Source organism: Tubulanus polymorphus, chromosome 12 (genome assembly GCF_964204645.1).
Source record: "Tubulanus polymorphus chromosome 12, tnTubPoly1.2, whole genome shotgun sequence".
NCBI classification, from domain to species: domain Eukaryota; kingdom Metazoa; phylum Nemertea; class Palaeonemertea; order Tubulaniformes; family Tubulanidae; genus Tubulanus; species Tubulanus polymorphus.
Genome location: NC_134036.1, coordinates 5,733,683 through 5,752,863, shown reverse-complemented (window position 1 = coordinate 5,752,863; position 19,181 = coordinate 5,733,683). Strand labels below are relative to the sequence as shown.

The window sequence follows — 19,181 nt, the reverse complement described above, 5'->3', positions numbered from 1 at the left end:
AAACATCGACATAAACTGCGATCAATATCAAGCTGTGCAATCATTCCAATCTATTTATGAAACGTATGAAATAAAACGTGTCTTATCCATTCGTCGACAGTTACCGGTTCGAGAAGACGAGATATTTTCGTTTCGAAAGTCGAAAAAAAACGTCGCCAAAAGCAATCGAGGTAAGCTCAGTGACGATTTCATTCAGATCCAAATCATTTATTTCGAACGTCGATTGTTGAAACATCCATTATTGCGTGAAATCCATCGTAAAATCGTCGTTTTTATATCCATTCCATACTGATATAAAGGTTTGCTAACTCATTTTAATTAGGGAAAAAAGACTCCGTCTCATGAACTAAATCAATTTCAAGAAGGTATTTCCACGCATATTATTTGAAATTATTTACAAATCATAAAAGTCGTGCTTGGTAGGCACGAGAAACACGGGACACACAGTGTTATAATTTCACCAAAAAATTGCTTATCTTTTCCCATTTTAACACAAAAACTGAAGACTTTAAGGCAATGCTTCAGTATGGTGTAAAATGAATGCAAAAATGATTTATCTAAACTGCATAGTTTCACTGGTCGTATTGAGACTAGTTTGAGTTATTTGTTCAAACAATTAGGCGAAATGTCCATTAAGATGAGTGTCGCACGAAAACAAAAATACACGTTAGTATACGTAGTCCATAGAATTAAAAAATATCATGTAATGGATTTCATCATATCAAGTGATATTTCAGTGAACGCTTGTTTTAAACAGAGGGAATCCTAATTTGCCATTACAATTTCGCTAGTGTTTAGGCTTAGGTTAAAGTAGGGTGTAAACAAGTGGGAATTTCCCTTCCAATTGATTCTATGACTTATTTGAAAATATTCGCCTCATTCTACGTGTTGCACTATTATTTTTTTGAGTTTTTGACTATGATCCCTATAAGTATTGTATGCAAACATATTACAAGAAAAACGTGAAAAATCTCTTTTTCAAATCGAGCAACGGAGGTTCCAGCCACGTTTAAGTTATCGGATTGTTTTTGTTAATTTCAAATTTACACCGTATGGTATGTTCAACACATACAGCAGTTATTTCAGTCACCGAAATCCAAGCTGCAAAACGTGACTAGATATTTTTTCTGCTGGAATTCATGTAATGGCCAGGCGTTCGACGACGTGTCACTGATCGTTGGTACCGTCTAGCATGGCAATATTTTCTATATATTTCTAAATTTTAACCGTTGGAGATTTTTATTTAAGCTGCATACAATTGATAACCAAAATTTATTTGCGTAACTAATTTCAATTAACCAGCAGAAACGTCGCTTTCGTCGCTTGAAACTACGTCTATCGGCGGTTGTTTTTTTTTTTCTGAAGGTGGTATATTTTCGAACCTGGTACATTATCTGAAAAATGGTTTATTCATTGAGAGCCTATTGAAACTGTCGAATAATCATAATTTGGAATTTACCAAATTGCTAATATTCGTAACATTCATGCTGATATATTCAATTCCAATTTAAGATAGTGAAAATGCTGCCTTATTTAGTGACTCGCGTTTGTGCTGTTGTTGTGATTGTGGCTAGTGCCGCGTCATTTGCAGAAGGTAAGTAACGGTAATGACAACGATAAACCTGTCTAACTGTATAGTCGGCCTGCCAATCGTGTAAATGACCTATAGAAAAAAATATAACGGCATTTTTTGTTAATGTTTGGCAACATACATCAATCGATAGATTAGATCTGATAGTTCATGAAAATGCCTGTTGCGGTTCTGTGGTAGATGCTAAATATGTTTATGAAGACCCAAATCTTTAAAACTCTCGCAGCTAGTTAGTTCAAAAGGCATGTCCTAGCTGCGTAATTTGTCTACTTTTCTGATGAAACTAAATGAGCTTTATCAACTCCAAGTAGTTAACTCCCAATTTAAAACCGAGCAATAAAGATCATAACAATAGTAATAAATTATCTAGTTATTCGAGTGATGGAATTAATGAATAGCATTTAATTAATAGCATTTCAAAGATGATTTTAGATACTTCTATTCTGACCAAAAATATTGCGTGCTAATTATTGTTCTTATACATCCGTGTTTCCGGCGTATATTTCTATCGGAATGACCGACGTGAATGGGGGGTATCGATCATCCTCATCGTCTGGAGCATCGCCGGTCTCACAACTTGGCGCAGGGGTCCCATTATATTCACAATTAGATTAAAGAACAAAATTTACTGATCAAGTTTTTAATTTCATGTTCTTTTTCTTCATATAGGACTTTGCTATCCCAAGGGCATTTTTTGTGGCTCTGATAGTCATTGTTGCAGCAAAAACTGTCATAAGCATTTCTGTTCCTAATCGTTGGTCATATATGTTCATAATGGGATATACTTGTGGTGGTTTGGGAAATATCCGATTATGAAACTGAATCACTGTCAGGTTACTGACATATTATGAAAAAGCTCGAATTGAATTTATAATTGTTACTCAGTCGTCGATTCAATAAAACTGCGAGTAAATAAATCAGCGATCGGGTTGTTAAATGTTGATGATTCTTCGGCGACGATTTTCGAACTGATCAATAGAATGCCCCGTTCCATTCACGGCGACGAGCAGCGACTCTTGACTTCGACTTTAATTTTAGATTCCCTCCACCCACTGAACGCCGCGCACCATTATCAGTAGGTTCGATGTTTCTTTTTTCCCAATGGGGGAGAGACCAGAGAAGAATCTTCGACCAAGAAGCTCTGTCGCTACTAGGGTTTGAACCCGTAAACCCTGGGTCGACGACAACAGTGACTGGGGGCTTAAACCACTTGGCCACTGCGCCTCTTGACTAGGACTATTCACAAGCAAAAGATCAAAACCTCCGCTTCAATGATTCCAGTTACACGTTTGACATATATCCACTTTAGAATATTCTCAACACTGAAATAACGGGTTTTCGGCTTTATCGTTTTTTTTTCTACCATAGAGTTAAATGCATGAATTGATGCCAAATGGCATGTTGCGACGTGTGGATACATTTCCTACATTGAAATTATCGTTAGTCGACGAAACTGATAGTAAGCAATTCAAAAATAGATACTGAATTGGATCGAAATGGTCCGGCTGGGATAGTTCCAATCGTAGCTAAGGGCTTTAAAGCGTTCGCTTGAACCCACGTGATAATCTATAATCCATCTTCAATCATGTCATCGTGTAAATTACAACCAACCCCGCGCATGCGCGAACGGCCAGTCTATTTTGAAAGATGCTTCGATTTTACATGCTCCCTCGGCAGGGATTCGAACCTGATGGCATCGCTTTACTCAGCCACGGCGCGAAACCCTGCCACTTCAGACCGGGTTCATTCGAGCTATTTCTGTGGCACGTTTATTTGTTCTGAAGTTAAGGTTTGAACGACGGTGTCGACGAATTACTACTAAACAACCCGGCGTGACTCATACCAACCACCGCTCTTCGAGCACCCACAATGCGTCGATTATATTTCATCGAAGATATATATATATATATATATATATATATATATATATATATATATATATATATATATATATATATATATATATATATATATATATATATATATATATATATATATATATATATATATATATATATATATATATATATATATATATATATATATATATATATATATATACGAATATCGATTGTCTCACAACAATCTATTCAATTCGCTTAATCACTCCACTTTTTATCACCGGTCCGATCGGGGATTTTCGGTTAAATCACCTTTTAACAGCGACGCCGAACGTATTTTTTAAATTTTAATCGTACCCAGATGTGCATAAGACGGAGCGCGCGCGTTTCTGTAAATGCACGCGTATTGAAAGGCTGAACGCGACTATCGGATATCATCAACGACCATTTTTTCATTTTCGTTCGGTTCTGTTCTAGTTTTCTGGCACTAAACTGAATGAACTTTCTGAGGTCAGACTTCAGCCGCAGATCAGTCACGCGTATCTGTTAAATATAAACAATTAAATCGTATGAACTTTTGAACTTTTGATCCCGAAATTTTGAATTTCGACATCTTTAAATAAAACGATCATATTCATCTATTATCCGAACGATTAACCTAGTCGAACCAATTGAGATAATTGCTCGTAGATCGAACGGACTTCGGTATGTCGCCGGGAAAATGTTTATACCATTAAAAACGCTGATAAATTCGTATCCGATCTGCTCGACCTAATAATAATGATAAACGACGTAGGGGTTTAAAAAAATTATAACGAATGTATACCCTGCCACATGTGTGGATCGAATGAATAATCACTAATACGCGCATCGTACACGGAGATTCCTTTCGTCTATAGTTCTGGGGTAAGTAAGTAAATGTCGAAATAGTAAAACCAGCGAAAGAATTCACGGTTCGAAGCGTGGCCCGAACACAGTCAGTGGCCAACTATATTCGTTGGAACTCTTGATCGTCGCTCAGCACTGCTTGCGAATAGAACATCATCGACGCCGTATCCCACCCACCAGATAATGAGCCCGTTTTAATTCTACGAGGGAGATAAATAATATAATACGCGGACGTTGTAAACCGATATTTCTTTGTCGTATTATTTCAGGCAAAGAAGCGAAATGTTGAGAATAGGAGTGATAGGTTGCGGCTACTGGGGTAAGAACCACGTGCGGGTTTTGATCGAGCGCGGCTCGCTGGCCGGCGTATGCGACGCGGATCCCGCGGCCGTCGCTTCATTTCGCCGGACATACCCGGGCGTCGCCGTTTACAGCTTGGACGAGATGCTCGACCACGAATCCGTCGACGCTGTGGTCATCTCCACGCCCGAGCCCAGCCATTACGACCTGGCCGAACAGGCGTTACGAGCCGGCAAACACGTACTGGTCGAAAAACCGATGACCCAGTCGTACGCGCAAGCGAGGAGACTGGTGCGTCTAGCCGACGCATGCCGTCTGCTCTTAACGACCGGGCATCAGATGGTACACCACAACGCCGTACGGACGATGTTGCGGTCGATCTCGAGCGGCGCGATCGGCGACGTGACGACCGTACGAACTCGACGGCATCGCGGCCGATCGTACGCGACCAGTCACGTTCACTGGTGTCTAGGACCACACGACATCGCGGTCATACTGGCCGTAGCCGGTGGTCGTATGCCCCGGCGACTCAGAGCGATCGGCCAAGCGACGAAGGGTCTCTCGCAAGAGGTCGATATTCGTATGGAGTTCGGCGACGGCGCCGGCCTGAAAACAACGTCGACGATGATTTGGGATTATCCAGTCAAGGAACACAAAATCGTCGTCAACGGCACGACAGGCACGTTTGTCTTTGACGACGGGCAGCCTTGGAGCAAGAAACTAAAATTCTACCCGACCGACTCGGACGTGGGCGCCGCCAGATTTTCCTTGACCGGGACTCCAGACGCTAGCGACGGCGGCTTCTTCATCCCGTGCTGCGAAGAGGAACCGTTAAAATCGGAGCACTCCGCTTTCGCGAAGTCGATCGCGTCTTATGGCGACGGTAGCGTGGAGTCGTGTGCGCCGGACGACCTCGGCGCCGATGTCGTTTGCCTCTTGGAACTGGTGCACGAGTCTCTCGAATCAGACGGTTCCTGGCGCTTGGTCGACGAATATTTAGATTTCAACCAATTGGATGAAGGTAATGACGATGGCGTAAATGGAATCGAAAGACGAGATAGTGGCAGACACCGGGTTCGAGTCCCGGATTTACGAATCAAAAGCGAAAACGATTACTTCGTTCACGAGACGTCCGTGTTGGAACCGGGCTGTAAAATCGGGTCGGGTACAAAAATCTGGCTTTATTCGCACGTAATGCCCGACGCCGTTATAGGTCCGGACTGCCAACTAGGTCAGAACGTGTTCGTCGATGCGGGCGTCACAATCGGACGCGGTTGCAAATTGCAGAATAACGTCAGCATCTGCCGCTACGTGACGCTAGCGGACGGCGTATTCTGCGGCCCGTCGTGTACGTTCACCAACGACCGCCGCCCGCGTGCCGAACTGAAAAACTGGAAACCCGAATCGACAGTCGTCGAGCTCGGTGCGACGATCGGTGCCAACGCGACGGTCGTCTGCGGCGTGCGCATCGGCCGGTACGCGATGATCGGAGCCGGCGCCGTCGTCACCAAGGACGTGAAAGCGTTCGCGCTCGTGTACGGTAACCCGGCCGTACAGCGCGGCTGGGTCAACGACAAACGCGATAAACTAACCGCCGACCTCGTCTGTCCTCGCACCGGTAAACGATTCGTCGTGGACGGTAGCGGACGGCTCGTACCGGCAGCAAGCGTCGCCGGAGTCGAAGTAACTCCGGGATTTCCACGAGCAAAGGATGACGGTGACGTCGACGAGAGGCTTCGACTTTTGCCGGAGACAACCGACGGGGAAACCAACCGCAAATCGTGGCTCTATCTGGCGGCGTCGGATGGGGACCAACTCGATGATAGTTTTCAGCCGTCTTCGGCTGCAACCGACAAGGAAAACGCCATTAACCCCGATCCCAACAAGACTGTGAGTGTCATAGATATATGCGATGGGTTTCGATTCTCCGAGGATTCAAGTAACAAGGAAACCAACTGCGAATCACTGCTCAACCAAGAAGATACGAATCGAATCAGCCATAACCCTCGGCTCGAAACTCCGACTGCTTCTGCCGATGGCGATATTTCACCGGCTCCAATCACGTTCGCCGGTTTGGACCGGCAACTGAAAGCAATCGAAAAATCCCTTAAGTCCCGCGTCATGTCAGTAATCGATAACTGTCAGTTCATATTCGGTCCGGACGTCGCTCTGCTGGAAGGCGAGTTGTCTCGATTCTGCGGTTGTAAACACGCGGTGACCTGCGCCAGCGGCACCGACGCGCTGCGCCTGGCTCTGACGGCGAAGGGCGCCACGCGACCTCACCAGGCGGTGTTCGTGCCGGCGAACACGTTCTGCGCCACTGTCGAAGCGGTCGTAACGACCGGCGCGACGCCCGTGTTCGTCGACGTGCATCGAGACACGTTCAACATGGACGAGACGAGTCTCCTAAAAGGTAAATGACGTTATTTTTAGGAGGATAAAATGCAAGCGAACAGCTAGAAAATGAATCATGTATTCGGAATAAAGAGCGGTGAAGAACCTTTGGAGATGAACGCTAAAAAAACACTATCAGCACTTAAAGGTCCCTTAAAAAACGAATTATTATCTAATTGAGCACTTTTTAAAACTGTTTTGATACTCGCAATAAAATCCTGTTCAAACTAACAGATAATTGGCTGCTATTTTGATTCATCGCATTTATTTCATATGGCATATTTGATACAACATTTCCATCTAGATCTAAAATCTTTTCTTTTATTTCAGCAATCGAGTTGGCCACACGCAACGGGCTGCGACCTACCGGCGTCGTGGCGGTCGACCTGTACGGCCAGCCGGCCGACTACGACGCGATCGACGCCTTCGCTCGAGTCAACGACCTGTGGGTCGTGGCCGACGCCGCGCAAAGTTTCGGCGCCGAGCGCAACGGCGTGAAAGTGGGAAACCTGTGCGAAATAACGACGACCAGTTTCTACCCGGCGAAAGCTCTAGGTATGACGTGTGTTAATTTCAGCCGGTTTGGGGGACGGCCACACAAGCTATCCCGCCAGATGGCGTTACGAGCATTCAATTTCAACAATCGTTATAGAAATTAGTTGCATCAAACATTCTCCCGAATCCAGGCATTTTCAAAGGACCCGCCTAATATATAATTACAATTATTTTCTACTTATTCGTCGGTTTGGCGTATATAATTCATTGATATTAGTGGAAGATTGTTTTGTTGTTAACTTAATTTTCTTGGAGAAAGGTTCTTTATTTTCGTCTTGGCCTATTGAAATATAGAACAAAATGAGCTGAGCGTGGAGGACCGAATAACTACTAGCGAACCTGGCGGATCCTCGCTTGCCACAAGTGGGATTCTATATTACTGCAGTATAACCCATTCGATAATAACGTATTCCGATATTTCTGTTCCTATTTAGGATGTTACGGAGATGGCGGAGCCGTATTCACCAACAGCGACGAGTTAGCGGCCGCGGTCAGGAGTCTCCGCGCTCACGGCCGCAGTCCTCGCCACAAATACCACATCGAACGAGTCGGCATGAACAGTCGTTTAGATACCGTACAAGCGGCCGTACTGCTAGAAAAACTGAAAATATTCCCCGGCGAAATCGAATCGCGGCGTCGCGTCGCCGAGCGATATTGCGAGCTGCTATCGCCGCACGGCGTTGCGACCCCGACGCTACCTGCCGGCGTGTCGTCCTCGTGGACGGCGTACACGGTCGTCTTACCGGCCGACTGCGACCGCGGCCGCGTCGTCGACGATCTTCATCGGCGGCACCGGATACAAACGAACGTCTACTACAAGCCGGGACCGCTGCACGAACTGCCCGCCTTCGCCGACTACTTGCGACCGGAGTTGACGGTCAGCGACGCGATTCAACCGCGTATACTCAGCCTGCCCGTTCATGGTTACCTGCGCCGCGACGAGGTCAAACGGGTCGCCGGAGCCCTTGTCGAATCCCTACGAAAGTAAATCAAAAACATTAAAAGCGAAGCGATTTTTTAGCTTTATTTACACACCGAAGTATATCTTTAAATACACAATATTCACATATTGTGGCATATCTTTACTGAATTTATATCGACTCCCAGATTAGGCGTTAGTTACGGTTCTGATTGAAACATTTCTGGACTGAATTAAAATCCGCGACTAGTTGGAACTAAAAGACAAAAACGAGACAATAACCGGTGTGTCTAGCTTCCCGGCGCGTTGTTTAGTCCATACACTCAAGCTGAACCCAGAACCACATCTAGTACACTCGTGATCATCCATTCTATCGATGCGTCGATCATGATCACCAATACGATATAACATCACTCCCTTAGAAGCACTTACAGTATCAACCGTTAAAGTTCGTCGTTGGACGAGTAGTATTTGGAATTATATCAATTTCGTTTACAATTTCAGCATCTTTATATTTATTTCGTTTCGCGGCAGCTAACAGTATTTTTTCGACAGAGAGCTTGTTCTTACTCCGCAGAACATGCAGAATTTGAGCCTTTTTATACAAATCTATCTTCTTGGTGACAAAATTATGATTTACTTGTGACTTACTTTCAGGCCTGAACGGAGCCGGATAATCGAGTTCCGCCAGACAAAGTCTAATTGGTGGTTTGGGTGGTTTCTTATATCGCAAGGGGCTTGTAAACTGGCTTGGATTTCATTTCCCGGTGGTTGATAATCTCGCGCGAGAATGGCGCTATATATGAACTGAATTCAAAATGTCGCGTAAATACCGCTGACCTCGTGTGGATATTTTTTTATTTATCCGCTATAATGTTCGATAAACGATCGGTGGTTAAAGATCAGTATCAGGCGGTCGCGACGCCTTACGCTATGAAAATAGCATTGGATGAAACGCCTTCTCGTCTGACCGTATCGATGCGGTTGAAACCATTGCGCATGCGCGGCTACCTACCGAAATTCCTCGGATGTATGTCGATACGTTATATAATGATCCGTAATTATATATTTTTCTCACTCTTTTTTTATAGGGCTGTTTTCTTGTATAAGCTAACTGTTGCTCAAAGCAGACCTTCATTTGATATTATAACATTTTCAACGTATTTGCTTATTCATTAATTCTGTAAAATTTTACTCGGTAACGAATCATATCATACCATAACATATCTATCTAACAATTACCGTCATCATAAGGCCTTCGTTTCGTCGTCGGGAAATAAAATCATAACATAGAATTGCTAGTAATTTCGTATCCGAATTGCTCGATTGACCTAAAACGATGATTTAGACGCAGCCGAGAGCGATAGTCTCATACTCAGCGATAGACTCATACCAACCACCGCTCTTCGAGCACCCACAATGCGTCGATTATATTTCATCGAAGATATATATATATATATACGAATATCGATTGTCTCACAACAATCTATTCAATTCGCTTAATCACTCCAGTTTTTATCACCGGTCCGATCGGGGATTTTCGGTTAAATCACTTTTTAACAGCGACGCCGAACGTATTTTTTAAATTTTAATCGTACCCAGATGTGCATAAGACGGAGCGCGCGCGTTTCTGTAAATGCACGCGTATTGAAAGGCTGAACGCCAATATCGGATATCATCAACGACCATTTTTTCATTTTCCTTCGGTTCTGTTCTAGTTTTCTGGCACTAAACTGAATGAACTTTCTCAGGTCAGACTTCAGCCGCAGATCAGTCACGCGTATCTGATAAATATAAACATATAAATCGTATGAACTTTTGATCCCGAAATTTTGAATTTCGACATCATTAAATAAAACGATCGTATTCATCTATTATCCGAACGATTAACCTAGTCGAACCAATTGAGATAATTGCTCGTAGATCGAACGGACTTCGGTATGTCACCGGGAAAATGTTTATACCAAAAAAAAAACGCTGATAATTACGTATCCGATCTGCTCGACCTAATAATTATGATAAACGACGCAGGGGTTTAAAAGAATCATAACGAATGTATACCCTGCCACATGTGTGGATCGAATGAATAATCACTAATACGCGCATCGTACACGGAGATTCCTTTCGTCTATAGTTCCGGGGTAAGTAAGTAAATGTCGAAATAGTAAAACCAGCGATAGAATTCATGGTAATAAGCCTTTTAACAGTTTCCAGGCGCCATTTTTGGGTTCCGTCTTTAGATGAAGGATTCGAAACGTGGCCCGAACATTATCAGTGGCCGACTATATTCGTTGGAACTCAGCACTGCTTGCGAATAGAACATCATCGACGCTGTATCCCACTCACCAGATAATGAGCCCGTTTTAATACTACGAGGGAGATAAATAATATAATACGCGGACGTTATTAACCGATATTTCTTCGTCGTATTATTTCAGGCAAAGAAGCGAAATGTTGAGAATAGGAGTGATAGGTTGCGGCTACTGGGGTAAGAACCACGTGCGGGTTTTAATCGAGCGCGGCTCGCTGGCCGGCGTATGCGACGCGGATCCCGCGGCCGTCGCGTCAGTTCGCCGGACACACCCGGGCGTCGCCGTCTACAGCCTGGACGAGATGCTCGCCCACGAATCCGTCGACGCTGTGGTCATCTCCACGCCCGAACCCAGCCATTACGACCTGGCCGAACAGGCGTTACGAGCCGGCAAACACGTACTGGTCGAAAAACCGATGACCCAGTCGTACGCGCAAGCGAGGAGATTGGTGCGTCTAGCCGACGCATGCCGTCTGCTGATAACGACCGGGCATCAGATGCAACACCACAACGCCGTACGGGCGATGTTGCGGTCGATCTCGTGCGGCGCGATCGGTGACGTGACGACCGTACGAACTCGACGGCATCGCGGCCGCTCGTACGCGACCTGTCACGTTCACTGGGATCTAGGACCGCACGACATCGCGGTCATACTGGCCGTAGCCGGTGGTCGCATGCCCTGGCGACTCAGAGCGATCGGCCAGGCGACGAAGGGCCTCTCACAAGAGGTCGATATTCGTATGGAGTTCGGCGACGGCACCGGCCTGAAAACCACGTCGACGATGATTTGGGATTATCCGGTCAAGGAACACAAAATCGTCGTCAACGGTACGGCAGGCGCGTTTGTCTTTGACGACGGTCAGCCTTGGAGCAAGAAACTAAAATTCTACCCGACCGACTCGGACGTGGGTGCCGCCAGATTTTCCATGACCGGGACTCCAGACGCTAGCGACGGCGGCTTCTTCGTCCCGTGCTGCGAAGAGGAGCCGTTAAAATCGGAGCACTCCGCTTTCGCGAAGGCGATCGCGTCTTATGGCGACGGTAGCACGGAGTCGTGTGCGCCGGACGACCTCGGCGCCGATGTCGTTTGCCTCTTGGAACTGGCGCACGAGTCTCTCGAATCGGACGGTTCCTGGCGCTTGGTCGACGAATATTTAGATTTCAACCAATTGGATGAAGGTAATGACGATGGCGTAAATGGAATCGAAAGACGAAATAATGGCAGACACCGGGTTCGAGTCCCGGATTTACGAATCAAAAGCAAATACGATTACTTCGTTCACGACACGTCCGTGTTGGAACCGGGCTGTAAAATCGGGTCGGGTACAAAAATCTGGCTTTATTCGCACGTAATGCCCGACGCCGTTATAGGTCCCGACTGCCAACTAGGTCTGAACGTGTTCGTCGATGCGGGCGTCACAATCGGGCGCGGTTGCAAATTGCAGAATAACATCAGCGTCTGCCGCTACGTGACGCTAGCGGACGGCGTATTCTGCGGCCCGTCGTGTACGTTCACCAACGACCGCCACCCGCGTGCCGAACTGAAAAACTGGAAACCCGCATCGGCAGTCGTCGAGTGCGGTGCGACGATCGGTGCCAACGCGACGGTCGTCTGCGGCGTGCGCATCGGCCGGTACGCGATGATCGGAGCCGGCGCCGTCGTCACCAAGGACGTGAAAGCGTTCGCGCTCGTGTACGGTAACCCGGCCGTACAGCGCGGCTGGGTCAACGACAAACGCGATAAACTAACCGCTGACCTCGTCTGTCCTCGCACCGGTAAACGATTCGTCGTGGACGGTAGCGGACGGCTCGTACCGGCAGCAAGCGTCGCCGGAGTCGAAGTAACTCCGGGATTTCCACGAGCAAAGGATGACGGTGACGTCGACGAGAGGCTTCGACTTTTGCCGGAGACAACCGACGGGGAAACCAACCGCAAATCGTGGCTCTATCTGGCGGCGTCGGATGGGGACCAACTCGATGATAGTTTTCAGCCGTCTTCGGCAGCAACCGACAAGGAAAACGCCATTCACCCCGAACCCAACAAGACTGTTAGGGTCATAGATATATGCGATGGGTTTCGATTCTCCGAGGATTCAAGTAACAAGGAAACCAACTGCGAATCACTGCTCAACCAAGAAGATACGAATCGAATCAGCCATAACCCTCGGCTCGAAACTCCGACTGCTTCTGCCGATGGCGATATTTCACCGGCTCCAATCACGTTCGCCGGTTTGGAACGGCAACTGAAAGCGATCGAAAAATCCCTTAAATCACGCGTCATATCCGTAATCGATAGCTGTCAGTTCGTATTCGGTCCGGACGTCGCTCTGCTGGAAGGCGAGTTGTCTCGATTCTGCGGTTGTAAACACGCGGTGACCTGCGCCAGCGGCACCGACGCGCTGCGCCTGGCTCTGACGGCGAAGGGCGCCACGCGACCGCACCAGGCGGTGTTCGTGCCGGCGAACACGTTCTGCGCCACGGTCGAAGCGGTCGTAACGACCGGCGCGACGCCCGTGTTCGTCGACGTTCATCGAGACACGTTCAACATGGACGAGAAGAGTCTCTTAAAAGGTAAATGACGTTATTTTTAGGAGGATAAAATGCAAGCGAACAGCTAGAAAATGAATCATGTATTCGGAATAAAGAGCGGTGAAGAACCTTTGGAGATGAACGCTAAAAAAACACTATCAGCACTTAAAGGTCCCTTAAAAAACGAATTATTATCTAATTGAGCACTTTTTAAAACTGTTTTGATACTCGCAATAAAATCCTGTTCAAACTAACAGATAATTGGCTGCTATTTTGATTCATCGCATTTATTTCATATGGCATATTTGATACAACATTTCCATCTAGATCTAAAATCTTTTCTTTTGTTTCAGCAATCGAGTTGGCCACACGCAACGGGCTGCGACCTACCGGCGTCGTGGCGGTCGACCTGTACGGCCAGCCGGCCGACTACGACGCGATCGACGCCGTCGCTCGAGTCAACGACCTGTGGGTCGTGGCCGACGCCGCGCAAAGTTTCGGCGCCGAGCGCAACGGCGTGAAAGTGGGAAACCTGTGCGAAATAACGACGACCAGTTTCTACCCGGCGAAAGCTCTAGGTATGACGTGTGTTAATTTCAGCCGATTTGGGGGACGGCCACACAAGCTATCCCGCCAGATGGCGTTACGAGCATTCAATTTCAACAATCGTTATAGAAATTAGTTGCATCAAACATTCTCCCGAATCCATGCATTTTCAAAGGACCCGCCTAATATATAATTACAATTATTTTCTACTTATTCGTCGGTTTGGCGTATATAATTCATTGATATTAGTGGAAGATTCTTTTGTTGTTAACTTAATTTTCTTGGAGAAAGGTTCTTTATTTTCGTCTTGGCCTATTGAAATATAGAACAAAATGAGCGTGGAGGACCGAATAACTACTAGCGAACCTGGCGGATCCTCGCTTGCCACAAGTGGGATTCTATATTACTGCAGTATAACCCATTCGATAATAACGTATTCCGATATTTCTGTTCCTATTTAGGATGTTACGGAGATGGCGGAGCCGTATTCACCAACAGCGACGAGTTAGCGGCCGCGGTCAGGAGTCTGCGCGCTCACGGCCGCAGTCCGCGCCACAAATACCACATCGAACGAGTCGGCATGAACAGTCGTTTAGATACCGTACAAGCGGCCGTACTGCTAGAAAAACTGAAAATATTCCCCGACGAAATCGAATCGCGGCGTCGCGTCGCCGAGCGATATTGCGGGCTGCTATCGCCGCACGGCGTTGCGACCCCGACGCTACCTGCCGGCGTGTCGTCCTCGTGGACGGCGTACACGGTCGTCTTACCGGCCGACTGCGACCGCGGCCGCGTCGTTGACGATCTTCATCGGCGGCACCGGATACAAACGAACGTCTACTACGAGCCGGGACCGCTGCACGAACTGCCCGCCTTCGCCGACTACTTGCGACCGGAGTTGACGGTCAGCGACGCAATTCAACCGCGTATACTCAGCCTGCCCGTTCATGGTTACCTGCGCCGCGACGAGGTCGAACGCGTCGCCGGAGCCCTCGTTGAATCCCTACGAAAGTAAATCAAAATCATTAAAAGCGAAGCGATTTTTTAGCTTTATTTACACACCGAAGTATATCTTTAAATACACAATATTCACATATTGTGGCATATTTTTACTGAATTTATATCGACTCCCAGATTAGGCGTTAGTTACGGTTCTGATTGAAACATTTCTGGACTGAAGTAAAATCCGCGACTAGTTGGAACTAAAGACAAAAACCGGTGTATCTAGCTTCCCGGCGCGTTGTATAGTCCATACACTCAAGCTGAACCCAGAACCACATCTAGTACACTCGTGATCATCCATTCTATCGATGCGTCGATCATGATCACCAATACGATATAACATCACTCCCTTAGAAGTACTTACAGTTTCAACCGTTAAAGTACGTCGTTGGACGAGTAGTATTTGGAATATATCAATTTCGTTTACAATTTCAGCATCTTTATATTTATTTCGTTTCGCGGCAGCTAACAGTATTTTTTCGACAGAGAGCTTGTTCTTACTCCGCAGAACATGCAGAATTTGAGCCTTTTTATACAAATCTATCTTCTTGGTGACAAAATTATGATTTACTTGTGACTTACTTTCAGGCCTGAACGGAGCCGGATAATCGAGTTCCGCCAGACAAAGTCTAATTGGTGGTTTGGGTGGTTTCTTATATCGCAAGGGGCTTGTAAACTGGCTTGGATTTCATTTCCCGGTGGTTGATAATCTCGCGCGAGAATGGCGCTATATATGAACTGAATTCAAAATGTCGCGTAAATACCGCTGACCTCGTGTGGATATTTTTTTATTTATCCGCTATAATGTTCGATAAATGATCGGTGGTTAAAGATCAGTATCAGGCGGTCGCGACGCCTTACGCTATGAAAATAGCATTGGATGAAACGCCTTCTCGTCTGACCGTATCGATGCGGTTGAAACCATTGCGCATGCGCGGCTACCTACCGAAATTCCTCGGATGTATGTCGATACGTTATATAATGATCCGTAATTATATATTTTTCTCACTCTTTTCTAGGGCTGTTTTCTTGTATAAGCTAACTGTTGCTCAAAGCAGACCTTCTTTTGATATTATAACATTTTCAACGTATTTGCTTATTCATTGATTCTGTAAAATTTTACTCGGAAACGAATCATATCATACCATATCATATCTATCAATTACCGTCATCACAAGGCCTTCGTTTCGTCGTCGGGAAATAAAATCATGCTATAGAATTGCTAGTAATTTCGTATCCGAATTGCTCGATTGACCTAAAACGATGATTTAGACGCAGCCGAGAGCGATAGTAAAACCTCATGATTTATTCGTTTTTAACTCGAATCGCATAATGCGGCTGTGCATATATTCATTTTCATAGTGAATATAAGCGCAGCCACAATACGCGCATCGTACACAGGCATTGATCGTCTAGTTCGAGGATATGTAAGTAAACGTCGAAATAGTAAAAACAGGGGTACATTTCAGGCTAATTTGTAACATCCCGTTTCATTTCGCTTTATGTCTTTCGCATCGTCGATACCCAGCCTAACTGCGAGTTCGCTCAATCTCAAGACGGGATTTGGAGTGTTACCCGCGCAGCGTTAGCGGCCAACTCGATTCGTGCGAACTTTGTTCGTCGCTCAGCACTGCGCGCGAAAAGAACGTCGTCGGCGCCGTATCCCACTCACTAGATAATGAGCCCGTTTTAATTCTACGAGGAAAATCCATGACATGCGGATATTGTATATTTCATCATCGTACTATTTCAGGCAAAGAAGCGAAATGTTGAGAATAGGAGTGATAGGTTGCGGCTACTGTGGTAAGAACCACGTGCGGGTTTTGATCGAGCGCGGCTCGCTGGCCGGCGTATGCGACGGGGACGTTGCGACCGTCGCGTCATTTCGCCGAACACACCCGGGCGTCGCCGTTTACAGCCTGGACGAGATGCTCGCCGATGATTCCGTCGACGCTGTGGTCATCGCCACGCCTGACCGCAGCCATTACGACCTGGCCGAACAGGCGTTACGAGCCGGCAAACACGTACTGGTCGAAAAACCGATGACTCTGTCGTACGCGCAAGCGAGGAGACTGGTGCGTCGAGCCGACTCACGCCGTCTGCTGGTAACGACTGGGCATCAGATGCTACACCACAACGCCGTACAGGCGATGTTGCGGTCGATCTCGAGCGGCGCGATCGGTGACGTGACGACCGTGCGAACCTACTGGTACCGCTCGGACACGACCGATCGTGTTGACTGGCGTATGGAACCGCACGATATCGACGTCATACTGGCCGTAGCCGGCGGTCGCATGCCCCTGCGACTCAGAGCGGTCGGTCAAACGACAAGGGGCCTCTCGCAAGAGGTCGATATTCGTATGGAGTTCGGCGACGGCACCGGCCTGAAAACCACGTCGACGATGATTTGGGATTATCCAGTCAAGGGACACAAAATCGTGGTCAACGGTAAGGCAGGCGCGTTTGTGTTTGACGACGGGCAGCCTTGGAGCAAAAAACTAAAATTCTACCCGACCGACTCCGACGTAGACGCTGTGAGATTTTCGTTGACCGGTACTCCAGACGCTAGCGATGGTGGTTTTTTCGTCCCCTGCTGCGTAGAGGAGCCTTTGAAATCGGAGCACTCCGCTTTCGCGAAGGCGATCGTGTCTTATGGCGACGGAAGCACGGAGTCGTGTGCGCCGGACGATCTCGGCATCGATGTATTGTGCCTCTTGGAACTGGCGCACGAGTCTCTCGAATCGGACGGTTCTTGGCGCCTAATCGACGAATATTTGAATCGGGCCCAATTCGACGAAGGTAACTTCGATAACGTCACTTGTTATGAAAGACGAGATGTTTTCCGTCATCGGGTTCGAGTCCAGGATTTACGAATGGAAAGCAAACACGATTACTTCGTGCACGAGACGTCCGTATTGGAACCAGGCTGTAAAATCGGATCGGGCACAAAAATCTGGCTGTATTCGCAAGTAAGGTCCGGCGCTGTTATTGGTCCCGACTGTCAACTAGGTCAGAACGTGTACATCGATGCGGGCGTCACAATCGGGCGCGGTTGCAAACTGCAGAATAACGTCAGCGTCTGCCGCTACGTGACGCTAGCGGACGGAGTATTCTGCGGCCCGTCGTGCACATTCACCAATAATCGCCATCCCCGTGCCGAAAAAAGAGACTGGAAACCCGAATCGACAGTCGTAGAGCGCGGCGCGACGATCGGCGCCAACGCAACGGTCGTGTGCGGCGTGCGCATCGGCCGGTACGCGATGATCGGAGCCGGCGCCGTCGTCACCAAGGACGTGAAAGCGTACGCGCTCGTGTACGGTAACCCAGCCGTACAGCGTGGCTGGGTCAACGAAAAATGCGATAAACTATCCACCGACCTCGTCTGTCCTCGCACCGGTCGAAGATTCGTCGTGGACGATAGCGGGGGGCTCGTGCCGGCAGCAATCGTCGTCGAAGTCGAAGAAAACCCGGGATTTCCACGAGCAAAGGGTGACGGTGACGTCGACGATAGGCGTCGAGTTCTGCCGGAGACAACCGACGGGGAAACCAACCGTAAATCGTGGCTTCATCTGGTGGCGGTGGATGGGGACCAACTATATGATAGTTCTCAGCCGTCCCTAACTACTCCAAATATTCGATTAAACCATTCAACCTATGTTCCTTAAAAAGTGTCCAGTGAAATTTATAAGAAATAAATAGTTGATAACAATAAATTTGCGTGGCTGTTGCCCTTCCGGCCTCCAAAATGTGAGATCATGACCTATAGGTGACCTTTAGGTTACACTCCCACCTGTTTTTGTCCTAGATTCGTATAGCCTGTCTTTGGAATACTAAACATTAGACCGACCCTTTGTAACGTACTTGTTATAGATAAAAAGTGTAAATAAATATTTGTTATTCGCACATTCAATATTGTATTGCATGAATTGTTCTGGGCAGTATTGGCCGTTCCTGTTTCATGGATATCTGCGCATGTCATCGATCTGCAATATTACCAGGACGTCTTGTTCTGTCGGGAGTTCATTAAAGTTAGTACTTGAAAATATACTACGTGATTGTATCGTGAAATGCCACGAGTTGTCTTGTAGCTGGTTTCGTCGTGGTTCTTTCTGACCGTAACAGAAATTGAGTGTTCGCCCGGGAAACTGAATCAGTTTTGTACTGGTTCGAATGAACTCCCGAGCCAAAGGTACTGCGCTATCTATTACCTTGGTCCCCGTCAGACTTTTTGTATTACAACCATAGCTGATTTGTCGGCTGATATAGTACATCCCTCTTTCGTCCGCCCGTCGTTGGATTTGTTTG

The 19,181-nt window shown here is 46.9% G+C and overlaps 4 protein-coding genes across 4 annotated transcripts; all 4 read left to right on the top strand.

Annotated features, from left to right (window-relative positions):
• Positions 1 to 4,254: 4,254 nt before the first annotated feature.
• Positions 4,255 to 5,774, top strand: LOC141914220 (UDP-N-acetylglucosamine 3-dehydrogenase-like). The gene is made up of 3 exons (XM_074805487.1): positions 4,255 to 4,338; positions 4,590 to 5,641; positions 5,749 to 5,774. The coding sequence occupies exons 2-3, from the start codon at positions 4,603 to 4,605 to the stop codon at positions 5,772 to 5,774; spliced, it is 1,065 nt and encodes a 354-aa protein (XP_074661588.1). The 5' UTR covers positions 4,255 to 4,338; positions 4,590 to 4,602.
• LOC141913915 (UDP-2-acetamido-2-deoxy-3-oxo-D-glucuronate aminotransferase-like) lies at positions 5,758 to 8,628 on the top strand. The gene is made up of 3 exons (XM_074805133.1): positions 5,758 to 7,033; positions 7,345 to 7,569; positions 8,004 to 8,628. The coding sequence occupies exons 1-3, from the start codon at positions 5,815 to 5,817 to the stop codon at positions 8,555 to 8,557; spliced, it is 1,998 nt and encodes a 665-aa protein (XP_074661234.1). The 5' UTR covers positions 5,758 to 5,814; the 3' UTR covers positions 8,558 to 8,628.
• A 1,931-nt stretch (positions 8,629 to 10,559) lies between these two features.
• On the top strand, positions 10,560 to 14,889 carry LOC141914219 (uncharacterized). The gene is made up of 4 exons (XM_074805486.1): positions 10,560 to 10,629; positions 10,927 to 13,370; positions 13,682 to 13,906; positions 14,336 to 14,889. Exons 2-4 carry the CDS (start codon positions 10,940 to 10,942, stop codon positions 14,887 to 14,889), a joined length of 3,210 nt encoding a protein of 1,069 aa, XP_074661587.1. The 5' UTR covers positions 10,560 to 10,629; positions 10,927 to 10,939.
• Positions 14,890 to 15,398: 509 nt separating this feature from the next.
• On the top strand, positions 15,399 to 18,885 carry LOC141913916 (uncharacterized). The gene is made up of 2 exons (XM_074805134.1): positions 15,399 to 16,303; positions 16,630 to 18,885. Coding segments are annotated over exons 1-2 (1,914 nt in total). The 5' UTR covers positions 15,399 to 16,301; the 3' UTR covers positions 18,542 to 18,885.
• Positions 18,886 to 19,181: the final 296 nt, after the last annotated feature.